The sequence below is a fragment of the Pygocentrus nattereri genome, chromosome 19 (genome assembly GCF_015220715.1).
Source record: "Pygocentrus nattereri isolate fPygNat1 chromosome 19, fPygNat1.pri, whole genome shotgun sequence".
Taxonomy (NCBI): Eukaryota; Metazoa; Chordata; class Actinopteri; order Characiformes; family Serrasalmidae; genus Pygocentrus; species Pygocentrus nattereri.
In genome coordinates this window covers 37,341,719-37,361,764 of record NC_051229.1, presented here as the reverse complement: position 1 = coordinate 37,361,764, position 20,046 = coordinate 37,341,719, and the positions used below count along the sequence as shown (strand labels likewise).

The 20,046-nt window shown below is 41.6% G+C and overlaps 1 protein-coding gene across 3 annotated transcripts; it reads left to right on the top strand.

The window, feature by feature from the left end:
- The first annotated feature begins 8,772 nt into the window (after positions 1–8,772).
- LOC108424029 (gamma-crystallin M2-like) lies at positions 8,773–16,985 on the top strand. 3 transcript variants are annotated; one of them, XM_037531113.1, is made up of 3 exons: positions 8,773–8,787; positions 15,848–16,090; positions 16,701–16,985. In XM_037531113.1, exons 2-3 carry the CDS (start codon positions 15,875–15,877, stop codon positions 16,983–16,985), a joined length of 501 nt encoding a protein of 166 aa, XP_037387010.1. In that variant the 5' UTR covers positions 8,773–8,787; positions 15,848–15,874. The 3 variants fall into 3 exon arrangements, with proteins under 3 accessions (XP_037387010.1, XP_037387009.1, XP_017547261.1); XM_037531112.1 differs by lacking the exon at positions 8,773–8,787 and adding an exon at positions 14,066–14,083; XM_017691772.1 differs by lacking the exon at positions 8,773–8,787 and adding an exon at positions 15,751–15,759.
- The last annotated feature ends 3,061 nt before the right edge of the window (positions 16,986–20,046 follow it).

Below are 20,046 nucleotides of genomic sequence, written 5' to 3'. Positions count from 1 at the left end.
CACTGTATTTTCCTTGAGGGCTCCAGGACGCTCATCATCCAGGATGTGTTGTAATCCTGCATTTCAGCTTGTGCGGCTAACGCAGGTTTACACATGTTACAGACTATCTTCTCTAGCACAACTGTTACTATCAATCATATCAGTAACAGAATCATCTAACCATTATTGGCTATTATCAAAAATAAAAGAGAGAGATGAATAAAAGTCTTCAGGCTTTAGATGTTTACAAGGATTATGCTCTGACCTGTTTAAACCAAAGGCATTATTTGAGATAGTAATAAGCTAAATATATTTATAAGGTGCTTTATTCAGTTGTTTTTAATAGATCTTTATGATTTCTTTGTCATGAGTTTAATTATTAAAAACAAATTTTAAAAAATACTGTCCCACATTTTCATGTCACTACCAAAACACAGCGTTTTAGTGTGTGGGTGGAGCCTTCTATTAGCCATGCCCCTATATTTTAGAGAAGGGAGTGAGGCTGCATCCCTGTCCCTCATTGCCACATGGTGAGCAGTTCAATGCCACTGTTTGAAGTAAGTGTCCCAAAGTCTGAGAATCAGTGTGAAACATTAGATATTGTCACTACTGAAACACAGATTTTCTGCAGTTCAGTAATATTTTAGTGTTTTCATGAAAAATATGGTGTTTTTAGTGTGACAGCTGTTCAAAGCTATGTTTTCTGGTCATGTACTGGCTGAGTTTTTGAGCTCAACATGAGCTAAAATTGTCACTACGGAAACAGTCATTACTGGAACATTTGGTAAAGTTTCAAAAGAGTTGTAATGGTTCCAATAGTGGCAAAGTGGAATATTTACTCATTTCCTTTAATAAAATAAACATAATTAAGGTATAGGGTCACTCAAAACTAAAGGACTTTAGTCTAAAACACTAGTCTCAAATGTGTTTCAGCTCTAAATTGACCCAGTTCAGTAGGATGATGCATAAATCATTTTATATGTATTAGAGAATATACAGTCGTAATTATTAACAATTAGAATGCTCACATAAACATAAATGCAGTAAACTGTTACAAGAATTTAAAACTTAACGCTGACAGACAAAAAAAATCACAATGTATTTTTATTTTTGATTTGCGAAGTGAAAGTAGGTTTACCTATTTTCTACAGAGAACACATTTTAATGGGGCATTTTTTTTCCACAGGCCAAGTTTTATGTTTTCCCCCCAATGTGTTCGATTCCGTAAATAAACAGTAATTGTGCATTAAAATGAGAAGAAGTGTGTTCTCTGTAGAGAATGTGTACCAGTAGAACCCTGAACCCTCCCACAATGGCATATCATCCATAAGGCACGGCATCATGACATCATATTCCCTGTAGGCCTCTGAAGTCACGTCATCATTTTGCAGTCTTTTGCACTTTTTTACACAATTTTGCACTTTTTTTTTAAATCATGAATATTAAACACAAAATTTTCATATATAATAAAGATCCAAGTTTCATATGTTTTGCTGGGTGTGCATTTTTCCAACGAATGTCTCTGGAACCCCTGGACTATGAGCTCATTAAGGAGCTGAAATATGAACATGGATACATCCTTGCTAATAACGAGCTAACCCTGCGACACACTGAAATGGTGTTGCATGAATGTAATAAGAATCGTCTCTTAAACTTCAGCACAGCTCTAAACGGAGAACAGCTGCTCAAACTGCAGCCTAAAGCCTCTAAACCAGTGTGTGAAACACCCTCTTGTATTTGGGGGTCCCCATGTAGGCTGGCCACTCTAGTAGCATAGGCTAGCTGCTAACTCACTCATCATAGCTGCGTCCATGCTTTGGGCAGATTGGGCACGTTGTCAGATTAATAGATATGCTGCGGCACACTGTTTTTCCGAGGTATCCAATTTGCAGTTTCTAGACTATGAAGGACCAACTGGGTGAAGCAGTCTGCTACAGCATCACCCTGAGGCAGAGCAGTGCTACAGCCCTAGTTAGTTAAGAACACTAAAGATAACAACAAACAATAAGCTTTCACTGAATTTGTATCTGAGTGGGGACAAGAGACAACATAGGGACAATATAGTGTAAAAATAAGTTTGTTTTGAGAGATGTTCAAGGGGTCAAGATGTTCAAGAGGTTAATTAGGGGTCCTGGACCCTATTGAATCCCCTGTATTTGGGACCTTGCTCTAAATGACCACACTGGACAAAGCATGCTGGTTTTGTGTGGGGCAGCTTGGAAAGATCAGTCTCATGATGTCAGGTGCACAGCAGTGTTAGCTTGCATGTAGCAACAGACACATTTCACTTGCTTACAGACCTTTAAATTAATAGGATCCGGCAACATTGTAAGGAAAAATATTCATATGGACCGATTCGTTTTTGCCGTAAAGTCAGTGTCTAATAAGTGAATCACGGCAGTTACAGAATGATGCATGACTTCCATGTGTGCATATCTATCAGGCTTTGATATGTACTGTAATAGAGGACATTAGGAAAACATAATATATGTATAACGATCATGCAGATTGACAGCTAATTGCTGCTGATTCATCAAGAAGATAAATTGTTATATATAATTGAGTTTAATAGCGTGATCGTTACAGCTCTGTAATCTGTGCTGAGAGAAACAAAGGCAGACTTTAGCAGCAGCTGCTTTTAAAGTGGTTCTCTGTATTGTGCAATCACTTTTATTCATGTGCCATCTTTTTCGCTGCCAAAGCTCTAGGGTTGAGTGAATAACCACATGCGTCGCTGTCATCCTGATTCACTTCTTCCATTATATCTTTATATAAGACCTCGCAATTGTCTCTGCGTTTAATTTGACTCGACCAAATGTTCCTAATAAAATTACTAGTGTTGCTCAAATGTTCTGCCGCAAAACCTATACAATTACGTCACCCTGAAGCCTTGCAGCGTGATGCAACTCCACAGGCTGGTCAAAAACTGTTGGTATTCGACAGGATCCTGCAAAGTATCAGAGTCAGGACGAGCAAACTGGATCTTATTAAGCGCAGGCTGTTTCGGGTTAACTCGTTTCATGACCGGGTGAAGCTTAGCCTGAGGTCAGGTCACCTGCAAGTGCTACTCAGTGCCGTGTGATTAATCTGAATACATTTAAACATCAAACATCACACTTTCATTTGTACCTCTGCTAAGCTAATCAGTGCTTGTGAAAAAAGAAGCCAAAAGGCGAGTTTTCTGCATGTTTTACTGCTAAATACATCTCCACACTTGTGGCTGTTGCCGTTCAAAAGTGTCACGCTGTCTTGAAAAGGCATCTAGAATCCCTGAATCCCTTTTCTGAAGGACCACAACGTCTATAGGGCAATTACATCCTTTCTGATCTTGAGCCGCAGCTACTCATTAAGAACAGAGCAGTGAGAAGAGTTTGTTTTTGTCAGGGGTACGGTCCGCAAATTGTTTGAATATGGAACAGGACAGGCAGAATGACAGTGTAATGACATTACCATTTATCAAATGACGCACGACAGACCCTGGCCTAACACTACACTCTTGAAAAAATTCTTTAGTACAGACAGTCCAACACTATATGGACAAAAGCATGACATCCCATTATAAACCTAATATGGAGTTGGTCACCCTTTGCAGCTGTAACAGCTTCTACTGTTCTGGGAAGATCTCTGCAAGACTTTGGAGAGCGTCTGAGGGAATTTTTGAACATTCATCCAGAAGAGCATTTTTGAGGTCAGACACTGATGTTGGACAAGAGGGTCCAGCTCAAAATCTGTGTTTTAGTTCATCCCAAAGGTCTTGGATGAGGTTGAGGTCAGGGCTCTGTGAGGGTCAGCCAAGTTCTTCCACACCAACCTCAACCAGCCAGGCCTGTATGGAGCTTGCTTTGTGCACTGGGGCTGAGTCATGCTGGAACAGAAATGGTTCTTCCCCAAACTGTTCCCACAAAGCATAGAATTGTCCAAAATGTCTTGGTGCTGGAGCATTAAAAGTTCCGGAGCAGGAGCGGGAGTTCCGGGAGCGAGGAGGCAGACACATATGCGGAGATAAGCAACGTTTATTATGGGCAAATCCAGGGTCATCGTCTAAACGGTCCAGGGTCATAGATCCAACATGGACTGATCGGGGGGCAGACATGACAGAAACCAGAATCAAACAGAACAAGCAGAACAAACAATAGTACATAGACCAGTACAAAGACCAGCGACCAGACAGGGGAAAACACAGGCTTTAAATACATGAGGAACAGGTGGCAACACAGGTGGAAACAGGGGTGGAGTCATGAAATGAGGGGGCTGGACTAAAAAAACCAAAACACAGAACATGTGGGCTAAACCAAAACACAACACAAACACATGGACAGGACTGGGAGGGACCAATCATGACAGCCCCACTCTGTGAGGTTGTGTGGTCTACTGCTTCGTGGCAGAGTTGTTGCCCGTAGATGCTTCCATTTCACAATAACAGCACTTACAATTGTCTGGGGCAGATCCAGCAGCACAGAAATTTCACAAACTGATTCGTGGCAGAGGTAGCATCCTATGAGAGTGCCATGTTTAAAGTCACAGATATGCATGTTTAGATGGTTCTCTGGATGCTAAAATAGTTCCTCAGCTTGATGGAGAATGTGTTGTATATGGTTGTATATAGAACCTATTTTTTAAAAAAAAAGTTGTCTATAGCACCAAAAAAGTGTTCTTCAGTGATGTTGAAGTCTGGACTCTGGTGTGGTCAGTCCATCGTTCAGCTTCTTTGTTTGATGTGTCCGTCTCCTTTTCTCAGCGAGGTTCTTCTTGATCAGCTACACATCCTTTCAGACCCACAGCACTGAGTGGTCTTCTCACGGTGGAAGGATGGACAGAAACACCTGTGGATGTTTTCAGATCTGAAGCAGCTTGATTTTCTCCTCTCTCTCAGAGATCAAAGCTTTCAGTGCTGTTTATCTGATGAGGGCAGTTTTGGGGTCTACCAGGTCTTCCAGGTGGTTGTTAGGATATATTCTCTCTGTAGCTTTTAATCATCTTTTGAACTCCAGTTTTAGCAACATCACTCCTTTGAATTTCTCCTTCATTATGCAAGTGGATTATCTCATATCTCATCTCCTTAGAGACATCTCTTGATTTGAAATTAAAGAAACGAAGGGTGGTGTTTGACACAGTGCTGTGTTACTCCAACAGATGTAAATTCATCTACTTTAAGGTCACCCATTGACACAAGCATTCACACAGCTTGTATAATCTCCATAGCTAATTGAGGACCGATAGAATGAGCTCCATCCAATACCTTTGGGATAAGTTGCAGTGATCCAGAACTGAGCATCCAACGTCAGTACCTGACCTCACTAATGCTCATTTAACTTGGCTAAAGATACCAGTACAATAATGAAACCGTCGTTCTATACATTCAATTCCTGAAGCGCCCTAACGTTGTAAAAAGGCGAGAGATGCTGTGCAGTGAGCTGTTAACATGAAAACATTGGCATTATTATAAACAGACATCCCTGGCATGAAACTCACTTGTCATGTCAGAAAACTGAAAGCAAAACACACTTGATGACATGGACAACTAAATCGTTAAGTACAAAATCCTTCTTCTTACCTTCAAGGCTTTACATGGTTTGGCTCCGACATTCCTTTCTGATCTCATTTCTTAATATTGTCCCTATCTTCTAATACTGGACTCCTCACAGTTCCCTCAACTAGACTTTCTACTATGGGTGGCAGATCTTTCAGTGCTGCTGCCCTCAAACTCTGGAATTCTCTACCTTCCACTCTTCGTAATTGCTCTTCTCTGTCTTCCTTCAAATCTCTGCTAAAAACCTTTGTTTTTCCTCTCTGTAGTTTTAATATTTTTTTGTTTTATGATGTAAAGCATCCTTGGGTTTGTGAAAGGCGCTATATAAATTTAACTTCTTCTTATTATTATTTAATAAGTCCTCACAGCAATGTTCCAACATCTAGTGTTTTCCCAGAAGAGAAGAGGCTGTTACTGCAGCACAGACTCACTATTAATAGTTTCAGAAGAAACGTAGGGTAGTTCATTAGTTAATAGGTTCTCTAACATGCCAGCATATCATGTATTACAATAGTTTCACCAATACTCTGTCTTTCAACTTGCCTTCTTGGACTGCTGGTGATTGAGAGAATGGCCTTCGTTTGATGAGTTAGCATTTAACAGTGTTAGCAGGCACCAGTCAAACTAATGACAGTGCAGTCATACTTGCAATTACCTGGAACTTCCACAAATAACACATAACAAAAAAGGCAGCGCTGCTTTTTGACTGACCCCTTCCATAGAAAACTGCTCATTGAAATAAGAATATGAAGTTCATTAGCTAGCAAACTGGCTGTTTGCCTGGAAAAGTTTAAACATCATTATCATCCATTCAGCCACATCAGCTTTTATATTTATTTTGCTGATACGTTGTTCACCAGGCTTTATTGGACTGCTGGTGCAGTTAAGCAGTTAGCGGGCACTGCTCAACCAAATAACAGTGTATTCATCCAAACGTACAATTACCTGGAACTTCCGCAAATAACAAGTTATGGTTTCTTTCAAGTAGGCCATCAAACATGTTCCTCTGGTAGAACAACAAAGCCCAACAATAGAGTTAGTTAAAGTTGATGGGATGGGTTTAATTTAGCGCCAACAGAAGTGAAACACACCAAAGATGATTGTAGTGCTGCTTTTTGAAATTTGAGAATGATTGATGCAGTGATTATGACCAGTCACAGTCAGGAGGAGGTCTCAGATTGAATAATGTACATTTACAGCATTTGGCTGACGCTCTTATCCAGAGCGACTTACAGTTTGATCATTTTACACAGGTAGGCAAAGGTGGTGTTAGGAGTCTTGCCCAAGGACTCTTATTGGTATAGTGCAGGGTCTTTTACGCAGGCAGGGATTGAACCCCAGTCTACAGCGTAGAAGGCAGAGGTGTTACCCACTACACTAACCAACCACTCAACCATCAATGTGATGATTAAGATCAGTCACAGCCAGGGAGAGGTCTCAGAATGATTGATGAGGTGACTAAAACCAATCACAGCCAGGGAGAGGTCTCAGAATAATTGATGTAGTGATTATGACCAATCACAGTCAGGAGGAGGTCTCAGATTGAATAATGTGATGATTAAGATCAATCACAGCCAGGGGGAGGTCTGAGAATGATTGATGAGGTGATTAAAACCAATCACAGCCAGGGAGAGGTCTCAGAATAATTGGTGCAGTGATTATGACCAATCACAATCAGGCGGAGGTCTCAGAACAAATGATGCAGTGACTATGACCAATCACAGTCAGGGGGAGGTCTGAGAATAAATGATGCAGTAATTATGACCAATCACAGTCAGGGGGAGGTCTCAGAACAAATGATGCAGTTATTATGAACAATCACAATCAGGAGGAGGTCTCAGAATAAATGATGTAGTGATTAAGACCAATCACAATCAGGAGGAGGTCTCAGAATAAATGATGCAGTGATTAAGACCAATCACAGTCAGGGGGATTGCAATCTGATTGACAGTGTTTAGAGTTTTGGCTCCTTAGCGAACTACAAAATTAAGAATGGAGGACGTCTTGAGGAAACAGAGAGAAGTGTGTGCCTTACAGGAAAACTATTAACTCATGGTTGAGCTCCATGCAAGCACAAGCGCTGAAAAAGTGAGAGAATTTCACAACTGGGTCTTCATCATTATGGTCATGTGCATTTCATAGCAGCATGTGAACTTGTGAACCGTACACCAGATTACACTGGATGAGAAGCACCCATTAAATGTACAGTTTTATCAGCCCACTTATCAAACGAAGCAAGAAAGTTGGATACAAAGCCGTTTCCCCAACATCTCCATTCTTGGCATTCCATCTCTGCGCCTCTCCCTTCTCTTTCATGATCTTTCTCTCTTTCACACCTGCACACTTCATGGAAAGATGGCTATCGTGGCCTCGCTTGGCAGAGCATGTCTTCTTTTCCTCCCTCACTCCTCCTGCGGAGGTCTGACACTTTGAAGACACTCTCTGGCTCCCTTTGTCTCCTCTGTACAATGCATGATAGGGGATGAGTGAGGGAGAGGGGACAGAAAGAAAGAGGCAGAGACCACACGCATCCCCACTAGATGACCGCAGAGAATTTGTTTATCTATGTTCTGTGATTTATGGGACGTGGGACATGAAGGATTAATGAAAAACATATTATGTTGTGTTAGCGGGTTACAGGCTCAGATTTCTCCAGAGACTAGCCAGTGTTGGTCATAGCAGCAATCACAGACTCTCAGGGCGAGGATCAAAGTGACATGACTTTGATCCTCAGAGAAAGGAAACCAGAGTCTTCACTTCAAAGGGCAAATCAGAGAGGAAAAATGCTTGGAGTGCGATGCGTGGTGTGTCTGAGTGCTGCCTGGAGAGTCTGCACAGTCACCGCTCATCATATCTGTTTCCTTTTAAGACGTCACTGTACATTCTGTCTAATGAGGTTATGAAAGTGTGGGAAAAGGCCAGTGAATGTGTTTTTTGCCGAAGTGGTGATGAACTACACTTGTTACAGTAGTTTATTTTCCAGAGGTGGGAACAAGACACTAAGCGGCAAACAAAACCAGCATGCCTCTAGTCCTGAGCCAAGACAGTCGAGTCTCGATTCAAGTCCCAAGTCAGAACAGGCACACCTCATGTCCCAATATGAGTCCTAAACAAGTCAGTATGTGTTCTTCATCAATTTAAGGTCATTTTAACACTGGCTTCACACGCATATGAACTTAAGTGACATCTCATTCTTAATCCATAGGATTTAATATGAAGTCGGCCCACCCCTTGTAGCTATAACAGCTTCAACTCTTCTGGGAAGGCTTTCCACAAGGGTAAGGAGTGTGTTTATGGGAATATTTGACCATTCTTCCAGAAGCATATTTGTGAGGTCAGACACTGATGTTGGACGAGAAGGCCTGGCTCACAGTCTCCGCTCTAATTCATCCCAAAGGTGTTCTATGGGGTTGAGGTCAGGACTCTGGGCAGGCCAGTCGAGGTCTTCCACACAATTCTCGCTCATCCGTGTCTTTATGGCCTTTGCTTTGTGCTCTGGTGCTCAGTCATGTTGGAACAGGAAGGGGCCGTCCCCAAACAGTTCCCACAAAGTTGGGAGCATGAAATTGTCCAAAATCTCTTGGTGCTGAAGTATTAAGAGCTCCTTTCACTGGGACTAAGGGGCCGAGCCCAACTCCTGAAAAACAACCCAACACCATAATCCTCCCTCTACCAAACTTTACACTTGGCACAATGCAGTCAGACAAGTACCGTCTCCTGGCAACCGCCAAACCCAGACTCATCCATCAGATTCCCAGACAGAGAAGCGTGATTGGTCACTCCAGAGAACACGTCTCCACTGCTCTAGAGTCCAGTGGCGGCGCTTTACACCACTGCATTCCACGCTTTGCATTGCATTTGGTGATGTAAGGCTTGGATGCAGCTGCTCGGCCATGGAAACCCATTCCATGAAGCTCTCTGCGCTGTTCTTGAGCTGATCTGAAGGCCACATGAAGTTTGGAGGTCTGTAGTGATTAACTCTGCAGAAAGTCGGTGACCTCTGCGCACTATGCTCCTCAGCATCCACTGACCACTCTGTCATTTTACGTGGCCGACCACTTCATGGCTGAGTTGCTGTCGTTCCCAATCACTTCCACTTTGTTATAATCCCACTGACAGTGAACTGTGGAATATTTAGTAGTGAGGAAATTTCACAACTGGACTTGTTGCACAGGTGGCGTCCGATCACGGTACCACGCTGGAATTCACTGAGCTCCTGAGAGCGACCCATTCTTAAGTCATCAAATGCATGACTTGAGTCTGACTGATCAATGGCTAATGTGTTGTTTTACCAATTTCCAGGTGAATTATACAAAAGACAGCTGTTTAAATTGTTCATGATCAAAATATGTTACATATGTGATCTGTAATTTACTAAAATTTCAGCTAGCTTACAACATAACATTAGCTGGCATTCTCACTGTGCTCACTAGCTATCATGCTACTAGCTGGCGACCGTGCTGCTAGCTAGCTTTATCAATAAAAATCATAGAAGGATTGGTCAATAGTGACAAACTTTATTTTAAAATCAAATATTTACTAAGCCTTTTCTCAGTTTACCACAAGTTTTCCACCATGTTTGTTCCAACCTGTGAAAAGAAGATGACACGAATTAAAAACAAACTTTCAGAGACAACAGAACACATGACAAACATCTTGCGTTCAACAACAGCACCTTATTTAGTTTGATTTATCATTTAATGTTAGCTAGGTTAACAAACATTAGTCAACTACAATAAAATTATTACATAAATGATGTTAATATTTACTTAAAAAGGCCTAACATTCCCCTGAAGTAAAAAACAGCATGTCTTGGGCTACAAGTATCAGTGATCAGTGATTACTGTCAGACAGTAAACAGAGTAGTTTAAATGAACCCTGCGCTGGGTCAAGAGTAGCTATGTATTAGGGTCACTCTAATAAACTGGGTTATAACTCGTTTAACGCAGTGATGCTGGGTCAGATGAACCCTGCATGTGCCATATAGTGATGTACACTCATCGGCCTCTTTATTAGGTATGTTCAATTGCTTGTTAACACAAATAGCTAATCAGCCAATCACGCAGCTGCAACTCAATGCATTTAGGCATGTAGAGGTGGTCAAGACAACTTGCTGAAGTGCAGACCGAGCATCAGAACGGGGAAGAAAGGGGATTTAAGGGGCTTTGAACGTGGCGTGGTTGTTGGTGCCAGACGGGCTGGTCTGAGTATTTCAGAAACTGCTGATCTGCTGGGATTTTCACACACAACCATCTCTAGGGTTTACAGAGAACGGTCCGAAAAAGAGGAAATATCCAGTGAGTTGATGTGAGAGGTCAGAGGAGAATGGGCAGACTGGTTCCAGATGATAGAAAGGCAGCAGGAACTCAAATAACCAACCAAAATCTCTAAGGAATGTTTCCATCACCTTGTTGAAAGTATGCCACAAAGAATTAAGGCAGTTCTGAAGGCAAAAAGGGCTCCAACCATTTACTAGCAAGCAACTGTACCTAATAAAGTGGCAGCTGAGTGTATAGTGTTATACAGTGCTGGGCTGTTTTTAACACAGCAGGTCATCACTACAGTAACAGCACTCTTCTTTAAGCAGCGATGTTCAGTAATGTTTCCACTTTGCGGTCTAGAGTTGCAACACTGCACTGTCTGACACCTCATCTAATGTTTATTAAATGAATGTGTGTTTTTTAGACTGGAGCTAGTGCACCAGTCGTGAGTCAGCTTTGAGCTTGTCTGGCTTGCCCGAGGAGCTGAGAGGGCCGTTCGAGCCTGACTCATTTACTGGGCCTCGGACAGATCGGTTTTCTAAAAAAAGAAAGAACGATTGCAATTATGTCTGTGTGATCAGTGGTGATCTCTCACTCAAACTCCTTCACTCCTTCTTTCCTCTTTCGCAGCTGGAGACTCTCTCCTTTCTCTGTTTCTCTCTCTCCAGAGGAATGAAGCTTATTGGGACTTTGGGACACAAAAAAAAATTTGATTCAGGCCTCATAAACTATTCCTGTAGTCCTGAGACCAAAGCCCTGTAGGCATGAGGGCGGCGGGGTTGGGGTGGGTGGGTTTGTCCAGGCTCGCTGGGGTCAGGAAATTCCCCAAACTGCTGAGTCTAATTTCTCCTCAGCCTCACTGATGACCTGAAATGACCTTGACCTTCTGACTGGAGTTCAGCCCAGGTTGAATTACACTATTATGAATTAGTTATTCTGTGTCTGCCTACTAAGTAATGTTGCAACACATTCGGCCACAGAAGCAACCCGGGGGCATATAAACAAATCAGTCGCCTAACAGCCAGAATTGACAGGTTTATGTGTTTGTGTGACTAAAAAGGCATTTCTTTCGCAAGTCTTCTCAGTGCCAACAAAGCCTTAATGCAATGGAAAACAGTGGCTTACAGATTCTGTTCAGGCCATGAATATAAAAACTGTGTCAAAACAAGGAATAAACAAGCTCTGTGATAAAGCTAATTTTACTAGTGCCTCTATGGGTTTCTAGTACTGCAGGACTAAAGTCTTGATTACAGTTGAAGCTTGTAAAACACATTCCATATGTTTTATCTGAAGCCTGTAACAGACATTATCATATATCTGAGCTTGTATGCATCGGTTTTACAGTGATTCCGTAAAGTGTTCTAACACAGCTGTCAGAGCTGTTTTTCATTCCTAACAACTAATCCAAACCTGATTAGACAACAGATCATATTCACAGTCAATGAAGTACCTAGAACTTCCAGAAGGGGATATGAGCGATACTTTTTCTTAATAAAATTGGTCTCAATGTAAGTCACAGCATGATTGGTTGATTCCTCCATTACTCCTCTGTAGTTAATCTAACATGTCAGGCCTTCATATAAGCTCCTGAATTCCTAACCAATGGGAGAACAGCTTGGCTGTGGATGCCTAGACACACAAGTCATTAGATCTTCTCTGAAGGCCTAAAACAAGGGTGTCAACTTCAACCTGTAAAAGGGCCATATTAAAAAATCTCATCGAGTCTGCGAGCCAGAGTAAAATGTTTATATTTAATCTTTAATTAATGTTGTGCTATAATCTGAACCAACCATTGTTCATTCAGAATGCACAAAAACTTCAAACACTTGTTGTAGACCTTAAAATATTACATGGACAGTTGAAATATTCAATGTGTGAGCGTCCCTGCTGAGCTGACAATTGGTGTTTATAAGTAAGTAACTGATACTTTTTTAATCCCACAACGCGGGAAATTCCACCTCCGCATTTAACCCATCCGTGAAGTGAAACACCACATACACACTAGTGAACACACTTGCCCGGAGTGGTGGGCAGCCCTATCCACGGTGCCTGGGGAGCAGTTGGGGGTTAGGTGTCTTGCTCAAGGACACCTCAGTCATGGACTGACGGTACTGGGGATCGAACTGGCAACCTTCTGGTCACAGGGCCGGTTCCCTAACCTCCAGCCCACGACTGCCCCATAATTATGTTGATTAATCTGCAGCAGAAATGCATTTGGTGACAGGACTGGTGTGGAATTGTATAGAACTGAGGTGTAACCGTCCCATAGACTGTTGTTGGGTTGGGAGAGTCAGAGCACACATTATGTTGCGGTGCATGCTGGGGACTGTAGTGTAGCACATTGTGAAATGGGCTAATATTTACAGAAAATGGAAACACTTTTGCAGGTCAGATAAGTGACCCTTATTAGTCCCACAACGGGGAAATTTCACCTCCGCATTTAACCCATCCATGCAGTGAAACACCACATACACACTAGTGAGCTCACACACACACTAGTGAGCACACTTGCCCAGAGTGGTGGGCAAGCCCTATCCGCAGCACCCGGGGAGCAGTTGGAGGTTAGGTTCCAACTGAAGGTTCCCTACTGGATGAATGATATGAACTAAATTATACTGCTACATATTGCAATTGCTATATACACTCACCAGCCACCTTGCTAGTAAAAGGTTGGACCCCCTTTTGCCTTCAGAACTGTCTTAATTCTTCATGGCAGACTTTCAACAAGGTGTTGGAAACGTTCCTCAGAGATTCTGGTTGGTTATTTGAGTTCCTGCTGCCTTTCTATCATCTGGAACCAGTCTGCCCGTTCTCCTCTGACCTCTCACATCAACAAGGCATTTTCATCCACACAACTGACCGCTCACTGGATATTTCCTCTTTTTCGGACCGTTCTCTGTAAACCCTAGAGATGGTTGTGCGTGAAAATCCCAGCAGATCAGCAGTTTCTGAAATACTCAGACCAGCCCGTCTGGCACCAACAACCACGCCACGTTCAAAGCCCCTTAAATCCCCTTTCTTCCCCGTTCTGATGCTCGGTCTGCACTTCAGCAAGTTGTCTTAACCACCTCTACAGGCCTAAATGCAGTGAGTTGCAACCATGTGATTGGCTGATTAGCTATTTGTGTTAACAAGCAACTGAACATACCTAATAAAGTGGCCGGTGAGTGTACCTCACAATACATTAAAGACCCCACGCAGTAACGAGGTTAAAGAGTGCATTACTTTCACAAAAAAACTGATGGATCACATGAATCTCTAGAGTGATTAAAACACCAACAGAAACTTTTCAGGAATCAGTATGGTCAGTGTGGCAGTGGCCACATAGGGCAATTCCACCCATTTTTAAAAAGATTTTGCATAATTACATGGATAGGAACATTAATATAATTGCTATTAGGGTCCAGGATCCTATTACTGAGATCAAAAACACCTAACACCCATCCTTTAACTCAATGGTATGAAAGCAGTATTTCCCTGTGTGATTTGGGGCCATTGCATTGTATAATTAACAAGATTATATGTACTGGAACTAGTAATTGTAACTGTAATTATGTTTTATGTACACTGTTCGAAATAAAGGTACTGTGAACGTACACTTTTCCTTCATCAAGGTACAAATGGTTTTAAGGTCTGATTGTGAACCTTAAATACATTTTTCCAGGTAAAAAAGTTCATATTTGTACCTTTTCATAACCGAATGTTTTAAAACAGAACATTAGAATAAAAGTCAGTAGGCGAGGCGGGGCGTGTGGAGTCAGTACAGCTTAGAACATATCATTTCAGTGGATTATGGTTCAGTTATGTTCCCTGACTAAAGGTACTGAGATGGAGCCCTGAGGGAACCACCTCAGTGACAAGAGGGGGGCTGACCCAGAGACAGTGTAGTGCCTTTATTTCTGAGAGTGAACGATCAAAGCTGTCACTATCGATTATATCAGTAACCTACTATTTACTTTGAGTAGATTCCAAAACACTGTTTGGGAAAAAATTAACTAGGAAACCTTTAAAAAACTTCAGTGCCTGTTCTGTACCTTTTTAAATGTGATATTTTGATTAAAACTTAAATCTAGTGAAAATGTATAATAGAATAGTCACAGTTTTACAACTTTTTTTCTGTAATGTACAGTGGTAAGCAACGGTTTGCACTCCCCTGGTCAAATTCTATGTTTTGTTTTGTTTTTTTTCTGAGTGAGAATAAGTTATAACATCCTCTACAAACAACACACTGCTGCACATTTTAATGCTAATTATTTGCTTAATTTAACGCATTGTGGTAAAAATAATGCTGCCTGTGCACTGATTTTGGTGCATTGTTAAACTCAGCAAATCAGTAGAAGTTGTGTATTAAAGTGCCTTTATGAACAGCAATGAAAAGCTATGAAAAGTTCAATGTGTGCAGGAACAAAATGTAGAAAACTCTCCTCTTGCACTTTTAAATAGTACATGCATACGTTATTTAAAGTAACTGATGGGACATAGCATGCATGGAATAAATGAATGGAAAAATGTGTTGTGCATTAATAATTATAAATAGTTCCTGAATACAAAAGACTTTAGACTTTAAACTTTGTTTGCTGTACTAATTAATTGGGTGATTTGATTTTAATTAATTTTGTTTTGATAGAGATTTAGTAGGGTCATCAGTAAACAATAGCATTTTTGGTACAGAGCTAATTCATTCAGCGTCCAACAAAACCGATAATCCAGCATGTAAAGGCCAAAATAATGAACTTTATCTGCATTGTCTTGCCTGTGGGGCCCATTCTAAAGTCTTCTGGAGACCGGGTCACATGGAAACCCGGCGAAAGCCCATCAGCTCTGTGCTATGTTGCTGGCTCAGGGCTTTTCACAATAGAAGCCACATGTCCACTTGGGTTATGGGTGAGGTATAAATGCAAGGGTTAAACCGGGCACAGTGTCAGCTCACCAGTTGGAGATTCAAAGCGTCGCCTTTGACGAACACACAAAAAACCAACAATGGGCAGGGTAAGAGCCATAGGGGGCAGCAAAGCATGAACAGCAATCACTTCAATGATGCACTTTCATTCTCAATGCACTCTTTTTTCCCAAACAGGTCATCTTCTACGAGGACAGGAACTTCATGGGCCGCTCCTATGAGTGCAGCAGCGACTGTTCCGATATGTCCTCCTACCTGAGCCGCTGCCACTCCTGCAGGGTGGAGAGCGGCTGCTGGATGGTCTACGACCGCCCCAACTACATGGGAAGACAGTATTTCATGAGGAGGGGCGAGTACGCCGACTGCATGGGCATGCTGGGAATGACCGACTGGATCAGGTCTTGCCGCATGATCCCCATGGTACGATTCGCTTCGAAATACATGACAAGGCCTCAGCTGGCTCATAATCCCCAATAATCTCAGTCTTATTACATACTAAGGCTTATTATTCAGTAACTACAGGGACTTCATTGCAACCCAGTTGAGCTTCTCTTAGGTTATAGAAGTATGTAGCAAAACTTCAGGACCATGTAAGTTAAAGGGCCCATATCGTGAAAAAGTAAAAGTTTCAAAAATAACTATTTAGTCTGTATGGAGATTAAGCTGCATTTTGAATTAAGTGCTCTTATGATATCACAGTTGTGCCATATACGTCTATTTGGCCTACATTAGTTTAGCTCCGCCCATTCTCTGCTTTTGAAGTGAAGCAGGCAGCCAATCAGCACAGAGGTCATTTACATCAGTCTTAAAAGTGTAGTAACTAAAACATCGAGGGCTGAAGAAAGGCTGGAAAATGATTATAAGTTATAAGACTTTTTGGAAAAAAAATAAGAAAATATAAGAAAATGTAAGATATGGGCCCTTTAAAAATAAAGATTTAACGTGTCATTTTTGAAGGAATTGTTTAGAATGACGTAACGTAAAGGTTATATCCACTGAACTGACTTTTTTCATCCTCTTCCCAAAACAGTACAGGGGATCCTACCGCATGAGGATGTATGAGAGGGAGAACTTCATGGGCCAGATGATGGAGGTGACCGAGGACTGCGAGTCCATCATGGACCGCTACCACTGGTCCGGCGGCTGCCAGTCTTGCCACGTGATGGACGGCCACTGGCTCATGTACGAGCAGCCCCACTACAGAGGCAGGATGTGGTACTTCAGGCCCGGAGAGTACAGGAACTTCAGGGAGGTGATGGGAATGAGCGGCATGAGGTTCATGAGCATGAGGCGCATCATGGATTCCTGGTATTAATCTAATGTGATCATTAAATCTAATGTGAACATCTACAAGAATCGAATAAAAAAAGCTCAAAACCACAAAAAAAAATCTTGTTGTTTCTTTCTTCTGGAGTGATGGTTCACATAATTAGGCCTACAGACATCTGTGAAAAAAAGAATGTCATTTTTATTTTATAGATTCATCAGGGTTGTTATATTCATGGTGATAGCTAGGTAGATGCAGCCAAGCAAGCTCTCCCATTGGTTAGGACTTCAGGAGCTGAACTGAAGGCCTTGCATGTTATTTTAAATACAAACGAGTGACAGCGGAATCAACCAGTCATGCTGTGATTAACAATGAGACCAATTTTGTGAAAAAAAACCATCATTCATATGCACCTGGAAGTTCTAGATACATCAGTGACTGTGAATACGAGCTGTAATCTAAGCAGTGTTCCTGTGAGTTGTTAGGAAAGGAAAGCAGTGGCGGCAGCTCTGTGCTAGGACTCTTTACTGAACGAGTCACTGTAAAAAATGATACATGTTTTACATGCATGTTTGGTGCCTTCTGTGCTTGTCTAAGCAGGTCTTTAGGCTGGTCTAGAGATGGTCTGGTGCTGGTTTGTGAACTACCAGCATCCAGAACACAACATATCACTGTTGTCGGGACAAAACCTCATATCTCCATTTTTGACGTTTTTCAGTTTTTGACATAATTTTAAAATACCAGTAGACCTTTATATTGTTTGTAAATTTCATGATGAATGGTGCAAGAGAAACAGCCCAAAATGACATGGAAAAATCTCTGGTTCCATTGACTTACATTAAAAGTAAAGTATGTTTTTTCCTTCTCCTCTAAAGTTACCATTGTGGAAATACGAGCTTTTGATCCAACAACAGCGATATGCTTGTTTTGCTGGTGAACAGCTATGCTGCTCTATGCTGGTTTTTCTAGCGGGGTAAAATCTCCCAGCACATATAAATGGACGACAAGCATTAAAATTTTAGCCAAAAACACCAAGAATATATAAAATGACCATTTTTTTAGCACTAGAGCTACGAGGCAGAAGCTAGCAAGCAATTGAAAAGTTAGCATGGTGCTAACTGCATGCCTAAATCAATGCTCACTTGCTTCAAATCATACTGAGTTGTTAGTGTAGTTGATCTCTCTCATCAGTTAGTCAGAACTGACGAGTTTAGCACTTTCATGTTTTCATTCTCTTAATACAACAGGGCAAAGTACTTGGATGCCTTTTATTACGATAGATGTAACAGTTATTTGGAGACTTTTTCTTTGTTGGCCTTTGGTGCTGTTTGTTGTGACCTGCTAAGATTGCGGTTGCATCTCTCTGCACGTATTGGTGCTGTAGACAGCCTCTTCTTCTTCTTCTTTTGGCTGCTCCCTTTAGGGGTCACCACAGCGGATCATCTGCCTCCATCTTGCCCTATCCACTGCCACCTCTACTTTCACACCAACCATCTCCATGTCCACCTTCACTACATCCATAAACCTTCTCTGAGGTCTACCTCTTCTCCTTCTACCCGGCAGCTCCATCTCCAACATTCTTTGCCCAATATCTCCACTATTCCTCCTCAACACATGTCCAAACCATCTCAACCTGGCCTCTCCGGCTTTATCTCCAAACTGCTCCACCTTCACCGTCCCTCTGATCTGCTCATTTCTAATCTTGTCCATCCTTGTCACTCCCAACGAAAATCTCAGCATCTTGCTGTAGACAGCCTAAGGCAGGAAAAATCTTGGTTGTGACTTTAGTCCGATGGATGGTTAGATCTGACTGAAATATTGGTATCTGTCGCAGTCGTCAAGCAGTGAAGTATTTCTCCTCTCCTCTTTATTGGGTAGGCCCTAATCTTATCCTACAAGAAGTAGGTTTGGTAGGTTGTGAAGGGATTTTGATAGTTTATGTTTAGAGCTGCTTCATACTGGCAAGTTTAAAGGCACTATTTGCATATGGAGCACTGAAGTTTTACTTTTTTTGGTGTTTGCTCCGGTGGGCCTGTACTTGACCCTAGATTGGTTGGCTGCTTTGTGGTGGAGGCTTGCATGGTTATGTTGTTTACCACTGAGGGTTCTGAGCTGCTGTTTTCAACTGAATAAGGGTTCTCCTATCATAAGGGTAGTCATTACATTACAAGTTATTTTTATTTTATTAGTATGATTTTTTTTTCTTTTGTCCAAACACAGCGTCTCAAGTCTTTTTTGTTTGTTTGTTTGTTTTCCTTTCTTTTTGTTAAGTGAACTTTTTGTGTTCAAGGTTTTGAGGTTCTAACTGTTTTCATCTTGAGGTTGTATATGAACTGTGTTATGTTATCTACTTGAATTTTTGACCTGTGTAATTTTATCTTTGTTTCACTTTGAGTGAGAGAGTGCGTGTTTTGGCACGATGCCTAATTTATGAGGTGGTACAGCTCTTAAACTTCCCCCGCAGGCAGCCACCAACACTTGAGCCTTGCCCTTAGCCAACACTGGTTAGTGTAGTATTTTCTGTTTTAATAAAGGAATAAACTGGATTCTACTCTTTTATAAGGTTATAACTTTCCACTTCTGACGTTTTAAAGCTGGACATATTGTGTTGTGGAAATTTTAAGCTTGAAATATTAGCATTTGTATTTTAATGGCACATCCTTTTATATCTCATATTTCATAAAAAAAAAAAATCTGTGGTGCAAATTTATCTCTGAGCATTGCCTTGCACTCTTTGGTCACAACTAGCAAGCATTATTCCAGTATCACAGAGCCATTGGGAATTCCAGTGCTGTTCAACGAATCCTGACCTAGCCTAGCCACTGAGCTATCGGCCAGTAAATGCATCCAAACTAGCATTGGTGTAACTCTTAACTTGTTGACTCTTTATCCAGTGCAAACTGGACGCCAGAGACATTTTTTCCCCTCTTCAGCCACAGAAAACAAGGCAGACTGAGGAACAGTTTCTAGATAGCCAGCTACCATGCTAACTTTAGCTTTTTGCTTTTTCAGGCCCATTTGAGTAATTAATTCTTTCAACTGTAATGATGTTTAGAAGGCGCTTGCTATGGTTACATGACTGCAATTAAGGGATTTGGATTCCAAGCAG

Excerpts from the sequence above, each read along its gene's own strand:
- LOC108424029 (XM_037531112.1), top strand. Across the intron at positions 16,091-16,700 it reads CTTGCCGCATGATCCCCATG|TACAGGGGATCCTACCGCAT; the intron begins GTACGATTCGCT and ends TTCCCAAAACAG.